Genomic DNA, 22,822 nt, shown 5'->3' with positions numbered 1-22,822 from the left:
ATTCCTCCATCTCTTCTTCCATTTCTCCCTCTCTCCAGATCCCTCCCTCATCTCTCCAGCTCCCTCCCGCCATCTCTACCTCCATCTCTCTAGCTCCCTCCCTCCACCCATCTCTTCCTCCATCTCTCCCTCTCTCCAAGCGCCCTCCCCCCATCTCTTCCTCTCTCCAGCTCTCTCCCTCCATCTCTCCCTACATCTCCCTCTCTCCAGCTCTCTCCCTCCATCTCTCCCTCCATCTCTCCCTCTTTCCAGCTCTCTCCCTCCATCTCTCTCTCCCTCCATCTCTCCCTCTCTCCAGCTCTCTCCCTCCAGCTCTCTCCCTCCATCTCTCCCTCTCTCCAGCTCCCTCCCTCCATCTCTTCCTCTCTCCAGCTCTCTCCCTCCATCTCTCCCTCTCTCCAGCTCTCTCCTTCCATCTCTTCCTCTCTCCAGCTCTCTCCCTCCATCTCTCCCTCTCTCCAGCTCCCTCCCTCCATCTCTTCCTCTCTCCAGCTCTCTCCCTCCATCTCTCCCTCTCTCCAGCTCCCTCCCTCCATCTCTTCCTCTCTCCAGCTCTCTCCCTCCATCTCTCCCTCTCTCCAGCTCCCTCCCTCCATCTCTTCCTCTCTCCAGCTCTCTCCTTCCATCTCTCCCTCTCTTCAGCTCCCTCCCTCCATCTCTCCCTCTCTTCAGCACCCTCCCTCTATCTCTTCCTCCATTTCTCTCTCTCTCCAGCTCTCTCCATCCATCTCTCCCTCCATCTCTCCCTCCATCTCTCCCTCTCTCCAGCGCCCTCCCTCCACCTCTCCCTCCATCTCTCCCTCTCTCCAGCTCTCTCCCTCCATCTCTCCCTCCCTCAATCTCTTCCTCTCTCCAGCTCTCTCCCTCCATCTCTCCAGCTCCCTCCATCTCTCCCTCCCTCCATCTCTTCCTCTCTCCAGTTCCCTCCCTCCATCCAGCTACATTTACATTACATTTAAGTCATTTAGCAGACGCTCTTATCCAGAGCGACTTACAAATTGGTGCATTCACCTTATGACATCGAGTAGAACAGTCACTTTACAATAGTGCATCTAAATCTTAAAGGGGGGGGGGGTGAGAGCTCCCTCCCTCCATCTCTTCCTCCATCCATCTCTACATCCATTTCTCCCTCTCTCCAGCTCTCTCCCAACACCTGCGGGTCCGGCCAAACCGAGAGCTTGTTAGACCCCAAACCATAATCGATGGAGGGATGTTTCTCCTGTTGTCTTTTTTTCTGATAGAGTTCGATTAGGCATCCCATCTCTGACTCGCCGCTAGGTAAACTGTCTTTATGGTGTGTGTGTTGTTAAGCCCTCGACCACTGAGAGTAACAAGCATTTTTTTTCTCTCTCCCCCTACTGTAGCCATGCATCTGTTTGGTCTGAACTGGCAAATGCAGGGGACAGAGGGCTACGGCTTTGAGAACGGTCAGGGGAGGTCAGACACCACACCCAACACCATCACCGCACTGTCTGCTGATAACGGTAAGAGGCTAGAACACACGCACACGCACACGCACACGCACACACACACACACATTGGCGCTCTTTACCGATAGGCTACCTGCCACCCTATAGCTCTTTCTTTTAGTGCTGTTTATATGGTGGCTGTGTGGGTGGGCTTGTGTCTGTATGGAGAAACCCAAGGAGAATGCAGAGCCAGTGGGATAAACCACCTCTCACATCTGCATGTGGTTTGATCTATTCACTAAACACTGAAGCACTAAAGAAAGAGCTTCTTAAAGTGTGAATGTCCTCAGATTGCTCTGTCTAAAGATAGTGTTTTGCAGACTCTACCCACGCACACGCACACGCACACACACACACACTGCCATCATTCATCCCGGCCCATTATCCAAAGGCATAGCCCAGCCACCAGCCAAATGGTGTGTGTGTGTGTCCGTGCGTGTGCGCGCGTTTCTGAAGACTACCAGTCACACTCTCACTGAACACTTCATAATGCAGTCACTCTATCAAACTCTATTTGCCACTGACCTCCAGCCACACACTGTATCCTCATCGGACACACACTACAGCTCTAATAACACACACACACTTTTCGTAGCTGTCTTACACAGCAATGTTTCTCTCTATCGATCCCTTTCTCACACCAACACATATACACCTTTGTAACACACACACACACACACACCTTTTCCATGTCCACCATCACTCTGAATCCCCTGTGGAGAGGAGAGGGGATGGTAGTACTGCAGGTATTTGAGGTAGTACAGACTCTGTGTTGGTCTCTGTAGGCTAAGGTGAGACAGAGTGGCTTTATCTGGAAGTGGACTGACCTTACAAACTAAGTCTATGACAGGGCAGCAGAGAGCTGACGAGAGCAGGGTTTCTTAAACTATGGGTCGGGACCCAAAGTGGGACCTGGGCATTTGAGAAGTGGGGTCGCGAGTTATGATAGTCTATAATCACACACCTTTTCTTCTTAATTTGGGCCGAGTGCAGGCTAAAGTGAACCTAGTATTGCAGCGAGCTGAGGAGAGAATGGACTAGCCGTCTCATCTCCCACTGTGAGACAGGCTTAGCTTGTGTCCCAAATGGCACTCTGTTCCCTATTTAGTGCACTACGTTTGACCAGGGACCATAGGTCTTTAGTACAAAGTAGTTTACTGTCTAGGGAATAGTGTGCCATTTGAGATGGTGCCAGTGATTTGATGGGTGTCCGTGCGTCCCCGTGTGCTCCTGTCCCTCCAGTGCTTGTGTCCCCGTACAGGGGAGAGTAGAGTCATTCTCCTCCCCCTCCTAACCTTCGCGGACACAATTGGGTTGATACTTGTTTAGTTCTGAGACCAGGCCATCGCTCTCTTTTATTTTATCTCGGACTCTCTCTCTCTCTCGAACAGTGACCGTCACCACCATTCAGACAGACAGATCTCTAACTGAGGTGAACTGAGAGTCTAAAAGCCACTGTGGAGGAGGAGGAAGAGGAGTGGTCATGCTAACATGATAGTATTTACATCAACGTGAGGAAGTAATGAACGCTCTCAATCTAATGAGCTCTTCCAGCCCTCATCATAACAGACTAATTAACACCGCCATGCCGCCACTCAGCACATCACTTCTAATCAATACAAAATCCCTCCCTCCTCCGTTCTCTCCTCCTTCAACTAACCTTGGCCTCCTCTCCCTCTTCCTCTTCCTCTCTCTCTCTGTGTGAGCCGGAGCCATCAACGATCTGCAGTGACAGCCTATGGCTTTGTTCACTGACGTGAATGAATGGACTACCACAAATAGACATGAGCACACACACACACACACACACACACACACACACACACACACACACACACACACACACACACACACACACACACACACACACACACACACACACACACACACACACACACACACACACACACACACACACACACACACAGATAGACACACGCAGACACACACAGTGCTAGAACGGTAAAGTGCATCTAAACATACATGCACACATTGATAAATACACGCGGACTCTCCCTTCACAGTGAGTGTGTGTTTGTGTGTCTGTCAGTGATGCGCGGGTCAGCTGTTTGTTGACCGGCACCCACACGCAATTGCTAATAACCTGTCTGCAACCGCCCAACTGTGTGTGATAAATAGGAGGCCTGCACCCGACCCGAACCCGCTAATATACAACATGTCCTGAACACTTCCTTTTTTTGGTCCTTTTTGCCTCAGTGGATCGCCGTGAACTTTTTCTGCCAAGTTCCCAAAAGTATTTTGCTATTAGCGTGTATTTGGCACACGTACTGTTAGGCCCTAAAGCTTGGGTTTACACCCTAATGTCAGATCTAAATCATGAACGAAAAACCTCAATGTATCATATAGATATGAATTGCACAAGAATTATCATACAATTATGGATTTTTGGGGGGATGGATCGTTTTCTCTTTATCCAACCTGCCGGCCACCCGCCCGCCCTTCAAACCTTTCATGACCCTAAACCTGCCCGCCCCGCGGATACAGGAGTGGGATCTTAGTTTGATCACCCTGTTGCAGGAGAACCCTACAACTTTACAAATAATTCTAAAACTTGTTGTGTGTTTGAGGTTTAAAAAAGCTTGAAGTTTGTAATTTCCACTTTGAAATTTGAGACTTGATTTTCCCCTACAAAAATGTCCGTTAATTATAATCCACATAACAATTTCCTGTTGCTGCAGGATTCTTTTCCTTCTGTAGCAAACTGGCTCAGATTAAGATCCCACATCTGTATAATCGCGGGGACTGCGGGTTATGAGTCAACCCGCGCATCGTGTGTGTGTGTGTGTGTGTGTGTGTGTGTGTGTGTGTGTGTGTGTGTGTGTGTGTGTGTGTGTGTGTGTGTGTGTGTGTGTGTGTGTTTGTGTGTGTGTGTGTGTGTGTGTGTGTGTGTGTGTGTGTGTGTGTGTGTGTTTGCGTGTGTGTGTTTGCGTGTGTGTTTGCGTGTGTGTGTTTGCATGCGTGCGTGTGTGTGCCAGTGTGTGTGCCAGTGTGTGTGTCCAGTACCTATCATTGGACTGCATGTTGTTGTTCACCTCTGTGATAGGCAGGTAACCTAAAAGCACTCTCTCTATAAGAGAGTCTACCCAGGGGGAGGAAGAGCAGGAGAGCAATCACTCACTCTCACAGATGATTGGAAGTGTTGGATTGCGTTGCACTGGGCAATAGGAAAGGGCTTTGTTGACAGGTCTGGATGGAGTGACACAGCAAAGTGTAGAAGACAGTGTAGTAAAGCTAGCAGACAATGTAGTAAAGCTAGCAGACAATGTAGTAAAGCTAGCAGACAGTGTAGTAAAGCTAGCAGACAGTGTAGTAAAGCTAGCAGACAATGTAGTAAAGCTAGCAGACAGTGTAGTAAAGCTAGCAGACAATGTAGTAAAGCTAGCAGACAGTGTAGTAAAGCTAGCAGACCGTGTAGTAAAGCTAGCAGACAATGTAGTAAAGCTAGCAGACAGTGTAGTAAAGCTAGCAGACAGTGTAGTAAAGCTAGCAGACAATGTAGTAAAGCTAACAGACAATGTAGTAAAGCTAGCAGACAATGTAGTAAAGCTAGCAGACAGTGTAGTAAAGCTAGCAGACAATGTAGTAAAGCTAGCAGACAATGTAGTAAAGCTAGCAGACAGTGTAGTAAAGCTAGCAGACAGTGTAGTAAAGCTAGCAGACAATGTAGTAAAGCTAACAGACAATGTAGTAAAGCTAGCAGACAATGTAGTAAAGCTAACAGACAGTGTAGTAAAGCTAGCAGACAATGTAGTAAAGCTAGCAGACAATGTAGTAAAGCTAGCAGACAATGTAGTAAAGCTAGCAGACAATGTAGTAAAGCTAGCAGACAATGTAGTAAAGCTAACAGACAATGTAGTAAAGCTATCAGACAATGTAGTAAAGCTAACAGACAATGTAGTAAAGCTAGCAGACAATGTAGTAAAGCTAGCAGACAGTGTAGTAAAGCTAGCAGACAATGTAGTAAAGCTAGCAGACAGTGTAGTAAAGCTAGCAGACAGTGTAGTAAAGCTAGCAGACAGTGTAGTAAAGCTAGCAGACAATGTAGTAAAGCTAACAGACAATGTAGTAAAGCTAGCAGACAATGTAGTAAAGCTAACAGACAGTGTAGTAAAGGTAGCAGACAATGTAGTAAAGCTAGCAGACAGTGTAGTAAAGCTAGCAGACAATGTAGTAAAGCTAACAGACAATGTAGTAAAGATAGCAGACAATGTAGTAAAGCTAGCAGACAATGTAGTAAAGCTAGCAGACAGTGTAGTAAAGCTAACAGACAGTAAAGTAAAGCTAGCAGACAGTAACGTAAAGCTAGCAGACAGTAAAGTAAAGCTAGCAGACAGTGTAGTAAAGCTAGCAGACAGTGTAGTAAAGCTAGCAGACAGTGTAGTAAAGCTAACAGACAGTAAAGTAAAGCTAGCAGACAGTAACGTAAAGCTAGCCGACAGTAACGTAATGCTAGCAGACAGTAACGTAAAGCTAACAGACAGTACCGTAAAGCTAGCAGACAGTGTAGTAAAGCTAGCAGACAGTGTAGTAAAGCTTGCAGACAGTGTAGTAAAGCTAGCAGACAGTGTAGTAAAGCTAGCAGACAGTGTAGTAAAGCTAGAAGACAGTGTAGTAAAGCTAGAAGACAGTGTAGCTAACTAGAATGAAATACTCATGTTACATTTACACAATCTTATGCATTAATGATGTACACACACACACATTTATAGAACTGTGAATAATGTATGGTTTGCCGTATCATTTTAGTAAGACCTTAGCTGTGTTCGAATACCCATGCTAACATACTGTATACCTCATACTTAATGAGTAAATACTACATACAGTGCCTTGCGAAAGTATTCGGCCCCCTTGAACTTTGCGACCTTTTGCCACATTTCAGGCTTCAAACATAAAGATATAAAACTGTATTTTTTGTGAAGAATCAACAACAAGTGGGACACAATCATGAAGTGGAACGACATTTATTGGATATTTCAAACTTTTTTAACAAATCAAAAACGGAAAAATTGGGCGTGCAAAATTATTCAGCCCCTTTACTTTCAGTGCAGCAAACTCTCTCCAGAAGTTCAGTGAGGATCTCTGAATGATCCAATGTTGACCTAAATGACTAATGATGATAAATACAATCCACCTGTGTGTAATCAAGTCTCCGTATAAATGCACCTGCACTTGTGATAGTCTCAGAGGTACGGAAATAGTGCGGAAATAGTGTCCCCTGCGTGTATGCTTCATATTTTGGTGAATTTAATACGATATCCGGGGACTTTTGGGATACTATCTCCAGTTGAAGTCGGAAGTTTTCATACACTTAGGTTGGAGTCGTTAAAATTCGTTTTTCATCCACTCAACACATTTCTTGTTAACAAACTATAGTTTGGGCAGGTCGGTTAGGACATCTACTTTGTGCATGACACAAGCAGTTTTTCCAACAAATGTTTACAGACAGATTATTTCACTGTAACACAATTCCAGTGAGTCAGAGGTTTACATACACTAAGTTGACTGTGCCTTTAGACAGCTTGAGAAATTCCAGAAAATTATGTCATGGCTTTAGAAGTTTCTGACAGGCTAATTGACATCATTTGAGTCAATTGGAGGTGTACCTGTGGATGTATTTCAAGACCTACCTTCAAACTCAGTGCCTCTTTGCTTGACATCATGGAAAAATGAAAAGAAATCAGCCATAACCTCAGAAAACAATTGTAGACCTCCACAAGTCTGGTTCATCCTTGGGAGCAATTTCAGAACTCCTGAAGGTACCACGTTCATCTGTACAAACAATAGTATGCACGTATAAACACCATGAGACCACACAGCCATCATACCGCTCAGTGAGGAGACACATTCTGTCTCCTAGAGATGAACGTACTTTGGTGTGAAAAGTGCAAATCAATCCCAGAACAACAGCAAAGGACCTTGTGAAGATGCTGGAAGAAACAGGTGCAAAAGTATCTATATCCACAGTAAAACGAGTCCTATATCGACATAACCTGATACTCCGCTCAGAAAGGAAGAAGCCACTGCTCCACAACCGACATAAAAAAGACCAACTACGGTTTGCACATGGGGACAAAGATCTTACTTTTTGGAGAAATGTCCTCTGGTCTGATGAAACATGAATAGAACTGTTTGGCCAACTGTTTCCTCCAAACATAACGATGGCTTGCAAGCCGAAGAACACCATCCCAACTGTGAAGCACAGGGGGTGGCAGCATGATGTTGTGGGGGTGCTTTGCTGTATGAGGGACTGGTGCACTTCACAAATAGATGGCATCATGAAGCAGGGAAATTATGTGGCTATATTGAAGCAACATCTCAAGACATCAGTCAGGAAGTTAAAGCTTGGTCACAAATGGGTCTTCCAAATGGACAATGACTCCAAGCATACTTCCAAAGTTGTGGCAAAATGGCTTAAGGACAACAAAATTAAGGTATTGGAGTGGCCATCACAAAGCTCTGACCTCAATCCTATAGAAAATGTGTGGGCAGAACTGAGCAAGTGTGTGCGATCAAGGAGGCCTACAAACCTGACTCAGTTACACCAACTGTCAGGAGGAATTTACCAAAATTCACCCAACTTATTGTGGGAAGCTTGTGGAAGGCTACCCAAAACATTTGACCCAAGTTAAACCATTTAAAGGCAATGCTGCCAAATACTAATTGAGTGTATGCAAACTTCTGACCCACTGGGGATGTGATGAAATAAATACAAGCTGAAATAAATCACTCTATACTATTATTCTGACATTTCACATTCTCAAATAAAGTGGTGATCCTAACTGACCTAAGACATGAACCTTTTACTAGGATTAAATGTCAGGAATTGAGTTTAAATGTATTTGGCTAAGGTGTATGTTAACTTCCGACTTCAACTGTAGCTCCATTCTATGACCAATAATATTATATACTCAATCACGTCAAAAATAGTATGGTTAGTGCGGTTAGTGCGGTTAGTATGAGTATTCCAACACAGCTCTTGTCTTCCTCCATGGCATCATGTGCAATCTGATCAGTGTATTTGATCTGATCTGTGTATGTCATCTGATCTGTGTATGTCATCTGATCTGTGTATGTCATCTGATCTGTGTATGTGATCTGATCTGAGTATGTGATCTGACCTGTGTATGTGATCTGATCTGTGTATGTGATCTGATCTGTGTATATGATCTGATCTGTGTATCTGATCTGATCTGTGTATGTGATCTGATCTGTGTATATGATCTGATCTGTGTATCTGATCTGATCTGTCTATGTGATCTGAGCTGTGTATGTGAACTGATCAGTGTATGTATAGCTGTCAGAGCTGGTGGTGTCTAGCCTGAGCTGAAGCTGCTGCATTATCACACAGCAGTATGACCTTGTTCATCCTTGTCCTTGTTGATGCACCACATAACCCTGACAAACCACATAATCAAGAGAGAGGCTTTCTCTACTTCTGTGTTGATCTAGTTCTATCAGTGATGTTCCAACAATTAAGAGCCGCTAATACAGATTACTGTTTGATTACTAGCAGTAATCTGACTCCCGCAACACTCCCGACTCCTGACAACACTCAATACATTGGCAACACTGTTGAGCCATAGTAGATTATAACAGAGAGAGAGAGCCAGACATTCTAAGAAAGCATCTATGTATCTACTGTTGCACACAGTCAAATGTTATGTTGATGGATAGTTAGTTTTTCTTAACTTAGTGCGCTGATAAATAGATGTTCATCTTTTTCTCATGTAGGGTGGACTGTTCAATACACAGCATGATATTGATTGTGTTACTATTCAAACACATCTCATCTTAACTGCTTGAGGGCAGCAGAATCTCATAAATACCGTAAAACTTTGCCATTTAATTAGAAGTTTTACAGTATGAGGTCATTTTTTTACCCTAGCTCACAGAGAGAGAGAGAGAGAGAGAGAGAGAGAGAGAGAGAGAGAGAGAGAGAGAGAGAGAGAGAGAGAGAGAGAGAGAGAGAGAGAGAGAGAGAGAGAGAGAGAGAGAGAGAGAGAGAGAGAGAGAGAGAGAGAGAGAGAGAGAGAGAGAGAGAGAGAGAGAGAGAAAAATACCAGTGTTTAACTAGCAAGCAGCAGTTTGTGTCTAATTGCTTCTTTAGACAGTGGAAATGGCCCTTTGTAAGCATGTACTGCACCACGCATTATCTCTCTCTCTCTGGCGTTATAAATCTCACAGTTCCCCTGAACCATTCACACATACAGTGGGGCAAAAAAAGTATTTAGTCAGCCACCAATTGTGCAAGTTCTCCCACTTAAAAAGATGAGAGAGGCCTGTAATTTTCATTACATTTACATTACATTTAAGTCATTTAGCAGACGCTCTTATCCAGAGCGACTTACAAATTGGTGCATTCACCTTATGACATCCAGTGGAACAGCCACTTTACAATAGTGCATCTACATATTTTAAGGGGGGGTGAGAAGGATTACTTTATCCTATCCTAGGTATTCCTTAAAGAGGTGGGGTTTCAGGTGTCTCCGGAAGGTGGTGATTGACTCCGCTGTCCTGGCGTCGTGAGGGAGTTTGTTCCACCATTGGGGAGCCAGAGCAGCGAACAGTTTTGACTGGGCTGAGCGGGAACTGTACTTCCTCAATGGTAGGGAGGCGAGCAGGCCAGAGGTGGATGAACGCAGTGCCCTTATTTGGGTGTAGGGCCTGATCAGAGCCTGGAGGTACTGAGGTGCCGTTCCCCTCACAGCTCCGTAGGCAAGCACCATAGTCTTGTAGCGGATGCGAGCTTCAACTGGAAGCCAGTGGAGAGAGCGGAGGAGCGGGGTGACGTGAGAGAACTTGGGAAGGTTGAACACCAGACGGGCTGCGGCGTTCTGGATGAGTTGTAGGGGTTTAATGGCACAGGCAGGGAGCCCAGCCAACAGCGAGTTGCAGTAATCCAGACGGGAGATGACAAGTGCCTGGATTAGGACCTGTGCCGCTTCCTGTGTGAGGCAGGGTCGTACTCTGCGGATGTTGTAGAGCATGAACCTACAGGAACGGGCCACCGCCTTGATGTTAGTTGAGAACGACAGGGTGTTGTCCAGGATCACGCCAAGGTTCTTAGCGCTCTGGGAGGAGGACACAATGGAGTTGTCAACCGTGATGGCGAGATCATGGAACGGGCAGTCCTTCCCGGGAGGAAGAGCAGCTCCGTCTTGCCGAAGTTCAGCTTGAGGTGGTGATCCGTCATCCACACTGATATGCCTGCCAGACATGCAGAGATGCGATTCGCCACCTGGTCATCAGAAGGGGGAAAGGAGAAGATTAATTGTGTGTCGTCTGCATAGCAATGATAGGAGAGACCATGTGAGGTTATGACAGAGCCAAGTGACTTGGTGTATAGCGAGAATAGGAGAGGGCCTAGAACAGAGCCCTGGGGGACACCAGTGGTGAGAGCGCATGGTGAGGAGACAGATTCTCGCCACGCCACCTGGTAGGAGCGACCTGTCAGGTAGGACGCAATCCAAGCGTGGGCCACGCCGGAGATGCCCAACTCGGAGAGGGTGGAGAGGAGTATCTGATGGTTCACAGTATCGAAGGCAGCCGATAGGTCTAGAAGGATGAGAGCAGAGGAGAGAGAGATTAGCTTTAGCGGTGCGGAGCGCCTCCGTGATACAGAGAAGAGCAGTCTCAGTTGAATGACTAGTCTTGAAACCTGACTGATTTGGATCAAGAAGGTCATTCTGAGAGAGATAGCGGGAGAGCTGACCAAGGACGGCACGTTCAAGAGTTTTGGAGAGAAAAGAAAGAAGGGATACTGGTCTGTAGTTGTTGACATCGGAGGGATCGAGTGTAGGTTTTTTCAGAAGGGGTGCAACTCTCGCTCTCTTGAAGACGGAAGGGACGTAGCCAGCGGTCAGGGATAAGTTGATGAGCGAGGTGAGGTAAGGGAGAAGGTCTCCGGAAATGGTCTGGAGAAGAGAGGAGGGGATAGGGTCAAGCGGGCAGGTTGTTGGGCGGCCGGCCGTCACAAGACGCGAGATTTCATCTGGAGAGAGAGGGAGAAAGAGGTCAGAGCACAGGGTAGGGCACTGTGAGCAGCACCAGCGGTGTCGTTTGACTTAGCAAACGAGGATCGGATGTCGTCGACCTTCTTTTCAAAATGGTTGACGAAGTCATCTGCAGAGAGGGAGGAGGGGGGGGAGGGGGAGGAGGATTCAGGAGGGAGGAGAAGGTGGCAAAGAGCTTCCTAGGGTTAGAGGCAGATGCTTGGAATTTAGAGTGGTAGAAAGTGGCTTTAGCAGCAGAGACAGAGGAGGAAAATGTAGAGAGGAGGGAGTGAAAGGATGCCAGGTCCGCAGGGAGGCGAGTTTTCCTCCATTTCCGCTCGGCTGCCCGGAGCCCTGTTCTGTGAGCTCGCAATGAGTCGTCAAGCCACGGAGCGGGAGGGGAGGACCGAGCCGGCCTGGAAGATAGGGGACATAGAGAGTCAAAGGATGCAGAAAGGGAAGAGAGGAGGGTTGAGGAGGCAGAATCAGGAGATAGGTTGGAGAAGGTTTGAGCAGAGGGAAGAGATGATAGAATGGAAGAGGAGAGAGTAGCGGGGGAGAGAGAGCGAAGGTTGGGACGGCGCGATACCATCCGAGTAGGGGCAGTGTGGGAAGTGTTGGATGAGAGCGAGAGGGAAAAGGATACAAGGTAGTGGTCGGAGACTTGGAGGGGAGTTGCAATGAGGTTAGTGGAAAAACAGCATCTAGTAAAGATGAGGTCGAGCGTATTGCCTGCCTTGTGAGTAGGGGGGGGAAGGTGAGAGGGTGAGGTCAAAAGAGGAGAGGAGTGGAAAGAAGGAGGCAGAGAGGAATGAGTCAAAGGTAGACGTGGGGAGGTTAAAGTCGCCCAGAACTGTGAGAGGTGAGCCATCCTCAGGAAAGGAGCTTATCAAGGCATCAAGCTCATTGATGAACTCTCCGAGGGGACCTAGGTACACATCAAATATGACAGACAAAATGAGAAAAAATCCAGAATATCACATTTTATGATTTTTTATGAATTTATTTGCAAATTATGGTGGAAAATAAGTATTTGGTCGCCTACAAACAAGCAAGATTTCTGGCTCTCACAGACCTGTAACTTATTCTTTAAGAGTCTCCTCTGTCCTCCACTCGTTACCTGTATTAATGGCACCTGTTTGAACTTGTTGTCAGTATAAAAGACACCTGTCCACAACCTCAAACAGTCACACTCCAAACTCCACTATGGCCAAGACCAAAGAGCTGTCAAAGGACACCAGAAACAAAATTGTAGACCTGCACCAGGCTGGGAAGACTGAGTCTGCAATAGGTAAGCAGCTTGGTTTGAAGAAATCAACTGTGGGAGCAATTATTAGGAAATGGAAGACATACAAGACCACTGATAATCTCCCTCGATCTGGGGCTCCACACAAGATCTCACCCCGTGGGGTCAAAATGATCACAAGAACGGTGATCAAAAATCCCACAACCACACGGGGGGACCTAGTGAATGACCTGCAGAGAGCTGGGACCAAAGTAACAAAGCCTACCGTCAGTAACACACTACGCCGCCAGGGACTCAAATCCTGCAGTGCTAGTCGTGTCCCCCTGCTTAAGCCAGTACATGTCCAGGCCCGTCTGAAGTTTGCTTGAGAGCATTTGGATGATCCAGAAGAAGATTGGGAGAATGTCATATGGTCAGATGAAACCAAAATATAACTTTTTGGTAAATACTCAACTCGTCGTGTTTGGAGGACAAAGAATGCTGAGTTGCATCCAATGAATACTATACCTACTGTGAAGCATGGGGGTGGAAACATCATGCTTTGGGGCTGTTTTTCTGCAAAGGGACCAGGACGACTGATCTGTGTAAAAGAAAGAATGAATGGGGCCATGTATCGTGAGATTTTGAGTGAAAACCTCCTTCCATCAGCAAGGGCATTGAAGATGAAACATGGCTGGGTCTTTCAGCATGACAATGATCCCAAACACACCGCCCGGGCAACGAAGGAGTGGCTTCGTAAGAAGCATTTCAAGGTCCTGGAGTGGCCTAGCCAGTCTCCAGATCTCAACCCCATAGAAAATCTTTGGAGGGAGTTGAAGGTCCGTGTTGCCCAGCAACAGCCCCATAACATCACTGCTCTAGAGGAGATCTGCATGGAGGAATGGGCCAAAATACCAGCAACAGTGTGTGAAAACCTTGTGAAGACTTTCAGAAAACGTTTGACCTCCGTCATTGCCAACAAAGTATAGAGATAAACTTTTGTTATTGACCAAATTCTTATTTTCCACCATAATTTGCAAATAAAATCATAAAAAATCCTACAATGTGATTTTCTGGATTTTGTTTCTCATTTTGTCTGTCATAGTTGAAGTGTCCCTATGATGAAAATTACAGGCCTCTCTCATCTTTTTAAGTGGGAGAACTTGCACAATTGGTGGCTGACTAAATACTTTTTTGCCCCACTGTACACCACAGGTCCTCTGAACCAATTCTGCAATAATTAATAGATTCTTAACAACAGCTATTGTCCATTGTTAACTGTAGCAGACCAGTCGATTCCCCCGTGCCCGCCATTACTCCCTTCTGAGGAAGCCTATAGCTCTCTCTCTCACAGACACACACACACTGTGTTACTGTAAGTTATAATATTACTGGAAATTACTGGTAGTGTGTGTGACCGTGAGCCAGGGTTCGTTATGTGGTGGTGACAAAGACTGAAATGGCGTGTCTGGACTATAGAAATAAAATAACTGAGACCAGGCTACTGTTCTGCCTACTGCCTCATTAGAATAACCATAACACAGTACAAACAGACCTGAGACCAGGCTACTGTTCTCCCTACTGCCTCATTAGAATAACCATACCACAGTACAAACAGACCTCTATAGTCCAGACACGCCATTTCAGTCTTTGTCACCACCACATAACGAACCCCGGCTCACAGGCTACTGTTCTGCCTACTGCCTCAATTAGAATAACCATACCACAGTACAACAGACCGGAGACCAGGCTACTGTTCTCCCTACTGCCTCATTAGAATAACCATACCACAGTACAACAGACCTGAGACCAGGCTACTGTTCTCCCTACTGCCTCATTAGAATAACCATAACACAGTACAAACAGACCTGAGACCAGGCTACTGTTCTGCCTACTGCCTCATTCGAATAACCATAACACAGTACAAACAGACCTGAGACCAGGCTACTGTTCTCCCTACTGCCTCATTCGAATAACCATAACACAGTACAAACAGACCTGAGACCAGGCTACTGTTCTCCCTACTGCCTCATTCGAATAACCATACCACAGTACAAACAGACCTGAGAACAGGCTACTGACATATTACAACATTACTGTAGCAGCCTGGTGCCTCATTACAACATTACTGTAGCAGCCTAGTGCCTCATTACAACATTACTGTAGCAGCCTAGTGCCTCATTACAACATTACTCTAGCAGCCTAGTGCCTCATTACAACATTACTGTAACAGCCTAGTGCCTCATTACAACATTACTGTAGCAGCCTAGTGCCTCATTACAACATTACTCTAGCAGCCTAGTGCCTCATTACAACATTACTCTAGCAGCCCGGTGCCTCATTACGACATTACTCTAGCAGCCCGGTGCCTCATTACAACATTACTCTAGCAGCCCGGTGCCTCATTACGACATTATTCTAGCAGCCCGGTGCCTCATTACAACATTACTCTAGCAGCCCGGTGCCTCATTACGAGGACGTTATGAGGATTACCATCTTAATCTGATGTCTGAATTCAGGCCGCCGCTAACAATCTAAACAGCTGTATTCAAATGCATAGTGATGATGCCTTCCTCCATTCACTTTCATCATTACAAGTGAATACTACTTCATCATGTTGTCCTAAACTGGAACCATATTTCTGTCATTCAGAATGTTAATCTAATCTCTCTCTTTGCTCCATCCCCTCCCCGCCCCGCCCCCGCTCTCTCCATCTATCTAGGTAAAGTAGGGGTGTTCCTGCAGGAGAACAACACCATAGACACGGGGGAGGTGGACGTGGGGCGCAGGGCCCTTCAGGAAGTCCCACCAGGGATCTTCTGGCGCTCCCAGCTCTACATTGACCAGCCCCAGTTCCTCAAGTTCAACATCTCAGTGCAGAGGGATGCGTTGGTGGGGGTCTACGGCAGGAAGGGCCTGCCCCCCTCGCATACACAGGTAGGAAGGACACCACACACACACACACACACACACACACACACACACACACACACACACACACACACACACACACACACACACACACACACACACACACACACACACACACACACACACACACACACACACACACACGTACAGACTCACACACACACACTCCAAATGAAGCGGCTAAAGCCTAATAGAGGTAAATGGCAACAAAGGTCTTCACAACGCTGCACGTCGATACCCCAGAGTGGAGCGAGAGCGTTAGCAGGCGCCGTGGCATTATTTGCTCTGTGTGGTAATCAATATGTTTCTTTAAGACGTTGAAGAAGACATAATGAGGGGATATTGACGGACATGTTGGATGAAGGCTGAGGAACAGACAGGGAATTAAGAAGTGCTAATTTTTCAGGTTTGGTCTCTGTGGATGCACAATGTGGATGGTGTGTGTGTCTGTGTCAGGAATGACTATTTTACTCTTTTTGGGGAGAAAAGCATTCTTTCCATGAAGGACTCATTAGCAGAGATGGGGAAAATGTTAATAGAATCAATGTTTATGGCCACTGTGAGATATAAAACGTTAAAGGCCAGAATTTAAATGAAAAATGATCCAAGTCATCTGAGGCCAAATGTTAGTTCAACGTTAGTTCAACGTTAGTGTTGAAGGACTAGAAACAGATGAAATGGAGTCAAGGTGAAGCTTGTTTTCCTCAATGCTCCTTTAGTCTTATATTTTGTGTGTGTGTGTGTGTGTGTGTGTGTGTGTGTGTGTGTGTGTGTGTGTGTGTGTGTGTGTGTGTGTGTGTGTGTGTGTGTGTGTGTGTGTGTGTGTGTGTGTGTGTGTGTGTGTGTGTGTGTGTGTGTGTGTGTGTGTGTGTGTGTGTGTGTGTGTTGTCCAGTATGACTTTGTGGAGCTGCTGGATGGCAGTCGCCTGATCACCAAGGAGAAGCGCGGGCTGGTGGAGGTGGAGGGCGTGTCAAGGCGGGCGCGCTCGGTGAGCGTGCACGAAGCGGGCTTCATCCAGTACCTGGACTCTGGCATCTGGCACCTGGCCTTCTACAACGACGGGAAGAACTCAGAACTGGTCTCCTACAACACCATTGTCATAGGTCAGTATGTGTGTGTGTGTCCGCAGCGTGCGTCAGCTCTGCGTAGTGTGTGGCCTCGCAGTAAGTGGCTGGAGGGTTGAGGCCCTACATCAAAGCACAGCACACACTCCTTAGTGGCCCGTTCTCTCTCCCTCTCTCTCCCTCTATCGATCTCTCTCATTATCTCTCTCTCTCCCTCTCTCTTTCTTTCTCTCTCTCATTCTATCGCTCTCTCTCTCTCCCTCTCTCTTTCTTTCTCTCTCTCATTCTATCACTCTCTCTCTCTCTCTCTCTCTCTCTCTCTCTTCCTCTCTCTCGTTCTCTCTCTTTCTCTCTCTCTTCCTCTCTCTCTCTCTTCCTCTCTTTCTCTCCCTCTCTCTCTCTCTCTCTCTCTCTCTCTCTCTCTCTCTCTCTCTCTCTCTCTCTCTCTCTCTCTCACCCTCTCTTCCCACCTGCCAAAGAACAGGGTAGAAATTTGACTGCCTTAATCAAAGCACTACTCTCTCTCTCGCGTCTCTGTTATAATGGAAATTAAAATGGATTGTTTGTCCATCCATTGTACGAACGCTATAAAGGTTGGACAAGCCCCTGCAATAAGCACCAGAGATGTTGGACGGTTGTGGGAGGGTCGTGTGTATTGCATTTCCACATCTCTCTGTTGATTTGGAAACGTCTGAAACTCCACCTCTTTAAAGAGTACCTTAAATAATCCCACAGCACAGCATCAACAGAGTACACAGACATTCACTCACTCACTCACTCACTCACTCACTCACTCACTCACTCACACACTCACACACACACACACACACACACACACACACACACACACACACACACACACACACACACACACACACACACACACACACACACACACACACACACACACACACACACACACACACACACACACACACACACACTCGCCAGCTCTCAACATTTAGCTATATTGAGAAGTCCTGTTTGGCAGTACATGGATCTAGTGTGTTGGCTTGATATTTTCTGAACCACACTATGACATGCCTGGTACAACTTCCTAACCTGGTTCATGTACCAAAAGGAGTGAGAGACAGGGAGGAGGAGCGAGGGCTGAAAGGCATGGTCATTTTGGCCCAGTGGTGTAGAGGACAAAATGATTGGGGGAAGAGAGTGATAGAGAGACACAGGAAGAGATGGTAGAAGGCTGGTAATATTGGCCTGATAATGTGGAGGAGAGAAGGACAGAAAGAGTTGTAGAGGGAGATGGTAAAAGGCTGGTAATATTGGCCTGATACTGTGGAGGAGAGAAGGATAGAAAGAGATTTAGAGAGAGATAGAAGGGGAGAGATGGTGAAAGGCTGGTAATATTGGCCTGATACTGTGGAGGAGAGAGGAATAGAAAGAGATTTAGAGAGAGATAGAAGGGGAAAGATGGTGAAAGGCTGGTAATATTCTGTCCGTCTTGTAGCTACAGAGGAGTGCTGGGAGTGTGAGCTGGATGATTGGTGGTAATAAGGTGTTGATTGGTGGTCTACGGCAAGCAAAGGGACCCAGTTTGTCTCAATCAGGCATATGGGGGTGGTGGTGATTAGAGCATAGAGTCAGGGAGAGGGTGTGTGTGCGTACGTGTGTGTAATTTGGTCTGCCTGGCTAATTATCACTTCTATTTCAGGATATGGGCGTCGTTCGCATTGTCTATGTCGCTACTCTCTCTGTGGCTGTATGCACATCTCTAACTCACACAAACACTCACTAACACTCTCCTCTCTCTCTGTCTTCAGAGTCCGTTATGGAGTGTCCCCACAATTGCCATGGCAACGGCGACTGTCTGTCTGGAACGTGTCATTGCTTCCCAGGGTTCCTTGGGCCTGATTGCTCAAGAGGTAAGGCCCACACATGCGCACACATGCCGTTTCAGAGGAGTAAATCCACTATCACCTCCCGTAATTGTCTGTTGATTGTTGTCCCAGCGAGTAAATACAGAAGCCTTGGAGGCATTGATTCAGGCACACAGACTCACATACACTATCATTCACGCTCTCTCTCTCACGCTCTCTCTCTCTTTCTTTCTCTCTCACACACACACACACACACACACACACACACACACACACACACACACACACACACACACACACACACACACACACACACACACACACACACACACACACACACACACACACACACACACACACACACACACACACTAACACACACACACACACACACACACACACATACACACATTGATTCAGGCAGTCAGTACCTCTGCGTCTCTGCCAAGTACTACCTCCATCAAGGAGTCTCTCTCCATCTCCCCTTTCATCATTATACAACACTGTGTGCTTGGCTGGAGCTAAAACAAAGAGGAAAGGGTCTCACAAGTCATTAGAAAGTATAATGTCCCTCCATCCATCACTATTCATCAGCACTCTGCTTATATTCCCTCCGAATGATACTGAAGAGTTGCTTAAGTGACTTCTGTGTCCCTTTTTGTCTCACTATATAACTCTCTCTTAACCTGGTGATACCCTGTATATATCTTATTAACCTGGTGATACCCTGTATATATCTCTGTTAACCTGTTGATAACCTGTATATATCTCTCTTAACCTGTTGATAACCTGTATATATCTTATTAACCTGGTGATACCCTGTATATATCTCTGTTAACCTGGTGATACCCTGTATATGGCTCCATTAACCTAGTGATACCCTGTATATGGCTCCATTAAACTGGTGATACCCTGTATATGGCTCCATTACCCTAGTGATACCCTGTATATGGCTCCATTAACCTAGTGATACCCTGTATATATCTCTATTAACCTAGTGATACCCTGTATATGGCTCCATTAACCTAGTGATACCCTGTATATGGCTCCATTAACCTGGTGATACCCTGTATATGGCTCCATTAACCTAGTGATACCCTGTATATATCTTATTAACCTAGTGATACCCTGTATATGGCTCCATTAACCTAGTGATACCCTGTATATGGCTCCATTAACCTAGTGATACCCTGTATATGGCTCCATTAACCTGGTGATACCCTGTATATGGCTCCATTAACCTGGTGATACCCTGTATATGGCTCCATTAACCTGGTGATACCCTGTATATGGCTCCATTAACCTGGTGATACCCTGTATATGGCTCCATTAACCTGGTGATACCCTGTATATGGCTCCATTAACCTGGTGATACCCTGTATATGGCTCCATTAACCTGGTGATACCCTGTATATGGCTCCATTAACCTGGTGATACCCTGTATATGGCTCCATTAACCTGGTGATACCCTGTATATGGCTCCATTAACCTGGTGATACCCTGTATATGGCTCCATTACCCTGGTGACCTCGTGTATTTGCAATATTTTACTCCAACAAAAAAACATGTATTTACAATATTGCAAAATCATTTAAATGGAACATATATCTCATGAGACTATGTTACCATGCATGTGTGAGTGTGCACACTGTATTATGTGTATGCTCGTGTGTGTGTATTTATGCACATACACGCTGTATATACCAACATTGTCCCTCTGTGTCCCATTGCAGCTTCGTGCCCCGTGCTGTGCAGTGGTAACGGCCAGTACTCCAGGGGTCGCTGCCTGTGCTTCAGTGGCTGGAAGGGGACCGAGTGTGACGTGCCCAGCAACCAGTGCATAGACATCCACTGTGGGGGACACGGCATCTGTATCATGGGCATCTGTGCCTGCAACACCGGATACAAGGGAGACAACTGTGAAGAAGGTAAGAGATCAGTCCTGTTAAGAGGGATCTTTTGATTTGCACGGTCCTTTTCCTTCTCTCCTCCGGTGTGTGTGTGTGTGTTCAGATACATCCTCTTCCCCTCTTCCTTCCTTGTCAGCCAGTCAGTGTGTGATTGCTCAGCATTCACCATCATAATCGTTACCGCCAGCCAATAGTTCAGTATTACAGAAACAATTGCTACTCTCTACTTCACAGAGCAAGTAATTACATTGCTGTCCCCATCGATGCGTGGCCTGTGACACATACACTGACTCGCTCTCACACACGCACGCACACATGCACCACACACACACACACTGACAGAGAATGGAGAATATTAGATTAGCTAAATTATCCTGGCATGTACCTGCTACGCTAGCCTAAAAAACAACCCATCAGAAGGCTAGCTCTGTCTGTACATTAGATCCAATTATTTCACTTCCCTATGGGAGAAAATCTCATCTTCGCTGCTCAATAAAATGTATCTCTGCCAACCTCCTATTGACACACACACACACACACACACACACACACACACACACACACACACACACACACACACACACACACACACACACACACACACACACACACACACACACACACACACACACACACACACACACACACACACACACACACCACAAACCGACGCTAATGCAACTAGTTTGCAGTGAATGTTATTGTGAGGTCTGTGACCCTGTCAGTAGTCAATGGACAGATTAAGACCCATCATCACTGAGACAGCAGAGGGAAGTAACTGCAGCTCAACAAGCATCAGCTCCAGGCAACTTGCTGGGAATCAACAGACAAACCAAATCCTATTTTATTTGTCACATGCGCACAATACAACAGGTGAGGATCTGTGGACCCATGCCAAATGTTTTTTGTCTCCTGAGGGGGAAAATATGTTGTCGTGCCTTCTTCACAACTGTCTTGGTGTGTTTGGACCATAATAGTTTGGTGATGTAGATAACAAGGAGCTTGAAACTCTCGACCTGCCTGTAATAGGGGTCTGTTTAGCCCTCCTTTTCCTATAGTCCACGATCAGCACCTTTGTCTTGCTCACATTGAGGGAGAGGTTGTTGCCTCATCGTTGTCGGTGATCAAGCCTCCCACTGTTGTGTCATCAGCAAACTTAATGATGGTGTTGGAGTTGTACCTTGCCACGCAGTCGTGGTTGAACAGGGAGTACAAGAGGGAACTAAGCACGCACCCCTGAGGGGCTCCAGTGTTGAGGATCAGCGTGGCAGATGTGTTGTTGCCTACCCTTACCACCTGGGGGAGGCCTGTCAGGAAGTCCAGGATCCAGTTGCAGAGGGAAGTGTTTAGTCCCAGGGTCCTTAGCTTATGGTGTTGAACGCTGAGCTGTAGACACTCACAAACCCAAAGATAGTATACATGTAACAGTATAGCTTCCGTCCCTCTCCTCGCCCCTACCTGGGCTCAAACCAGGGACCCTCTGTACACATCAACAACAGCCACACTCGAAGCATCGTTACCCATCGCTCCACAAACGCCACGGCCCTTGCAGAGCAAAGGGAACGACTACTTCAAGGTCTCAGAGTGAGTGATGTCACTGATTGAAACACTATTAGTGCGCACCACCGCTAACTAGCTAGCCATTTCACATCGGTTACATACACACACACAAACACAATTCCTCTGTTCCACAGTGAGTGTTTGTGTACTGTATGTTTACATTTGCTCTGTGCAACAATCCAAAGTGACAGCAGTTGGTTGGGAATTGATTGCAACAAATCAACCTCTCTCTCCTTCCCCTCCTCCCTCCAGTGGACTGCCTGGACCCTGGCTGTTCGGCCCATGGTGTGTGTATCCATGGGGAGTGCCACTGTAGCCCAGGCTGGGGGGGCACCAACTGTGAGACCCTCAAGACCATGTGCCCCGACCAGTGCTCCGGCCACGGCACCTACCAAAGCGAAAGCGGCACCTGTACCTGCGACACCAACTGGACCGGCCCCGACTGCTCTGTCGGTACGTTGTTGGTGTGAGCATGTTGTTTGAACTTTGGTAAAGGTTATTAGTTGTTAGCATGCTAGCCTTCACTCAGAAGTACTACATTTTTGGTACGTTATTAGCACATTAGCATGCTAGCCTCAAATTAACTCAGCAGTATTACATTTGGTATGTTGTTAACAGATTAGCATGTTAGTGTCTCATTAACTCAGCAGTACTACATTTGGTACATTGTTAGCACATTAGCATGCTAACCTCAAATTAACTCAGCACTATTACATTTGGTATGTTGTTAGCACATTAGCATGTTAGCATCTCATTAACTCAGCACTAATACATTTGGTACGTTGCTAGCACATTAGCATGTTAGCCTCTC

The 22,822-nt window shown here is 46.4% G+C and overlaps 1 protein-coding gene across 9 annotated transcripts in view; it reads left to right on the top strand.

The window, feature by feature from the left end:
- Nucleotides 1-22,822, top strand: part of LOC124001108 (teneurin-3-like) — a 476,023-nt gene that overhangs the window by 354,279 nt on the left and 98,922 nt on the right. For all 9 annotated transcript variants that reach the window (XM_046307670.1, XM_046307668.1, XM_046307667.1 and 6 more), the window contains 6 exons: nt 1,365-1,484; nt 15,430-15,644; nt 16,532-16,742; nt 18,485-18,586; nt 20,275-20,469; nt 22,264-22,464. In XM_046307670.1, coding sequence (XP_046163626.1) covers nt 1,365-1,484; nt 15,430-15,644; nt 16,532-16,742; nt 18,485-18,586; nt 20,275-20,469; nt 22,264-22,464 — 1,044 coding nt within the window. The remainder of the gene's footprint in view (nt 1-1,364; nt 1,485-15,429; nt 15,645-16,531; nt 16,743-18,484; nt 18,587-20,274; nt 20,470-22,263; nt 22,465-22,822) is intronic.

This window comes from Oncorhynchus gorbuscha, linkage group LG17, assembly GCF_021184085.1.
Source record: "Oncorhynchus gorbuscha isolate QuinsamMale2020 ecotype Even-year linkage group LG17, OgorEven_v1.0, whole genome shotgun sequence".
Classification (NCBI taxonomy): Eukaryota; Metazoa; Chordata; class Actinopteri; order Salmoniformes; family Salmonidae; genus Oncorhynchus; species Oncorhynchus gorbuscha.
The sequence above is the reverse complement of the archived record's forward strand: the minus strand, read 5'-3'. Positions and strand labels throughout refer to the sequence as shown.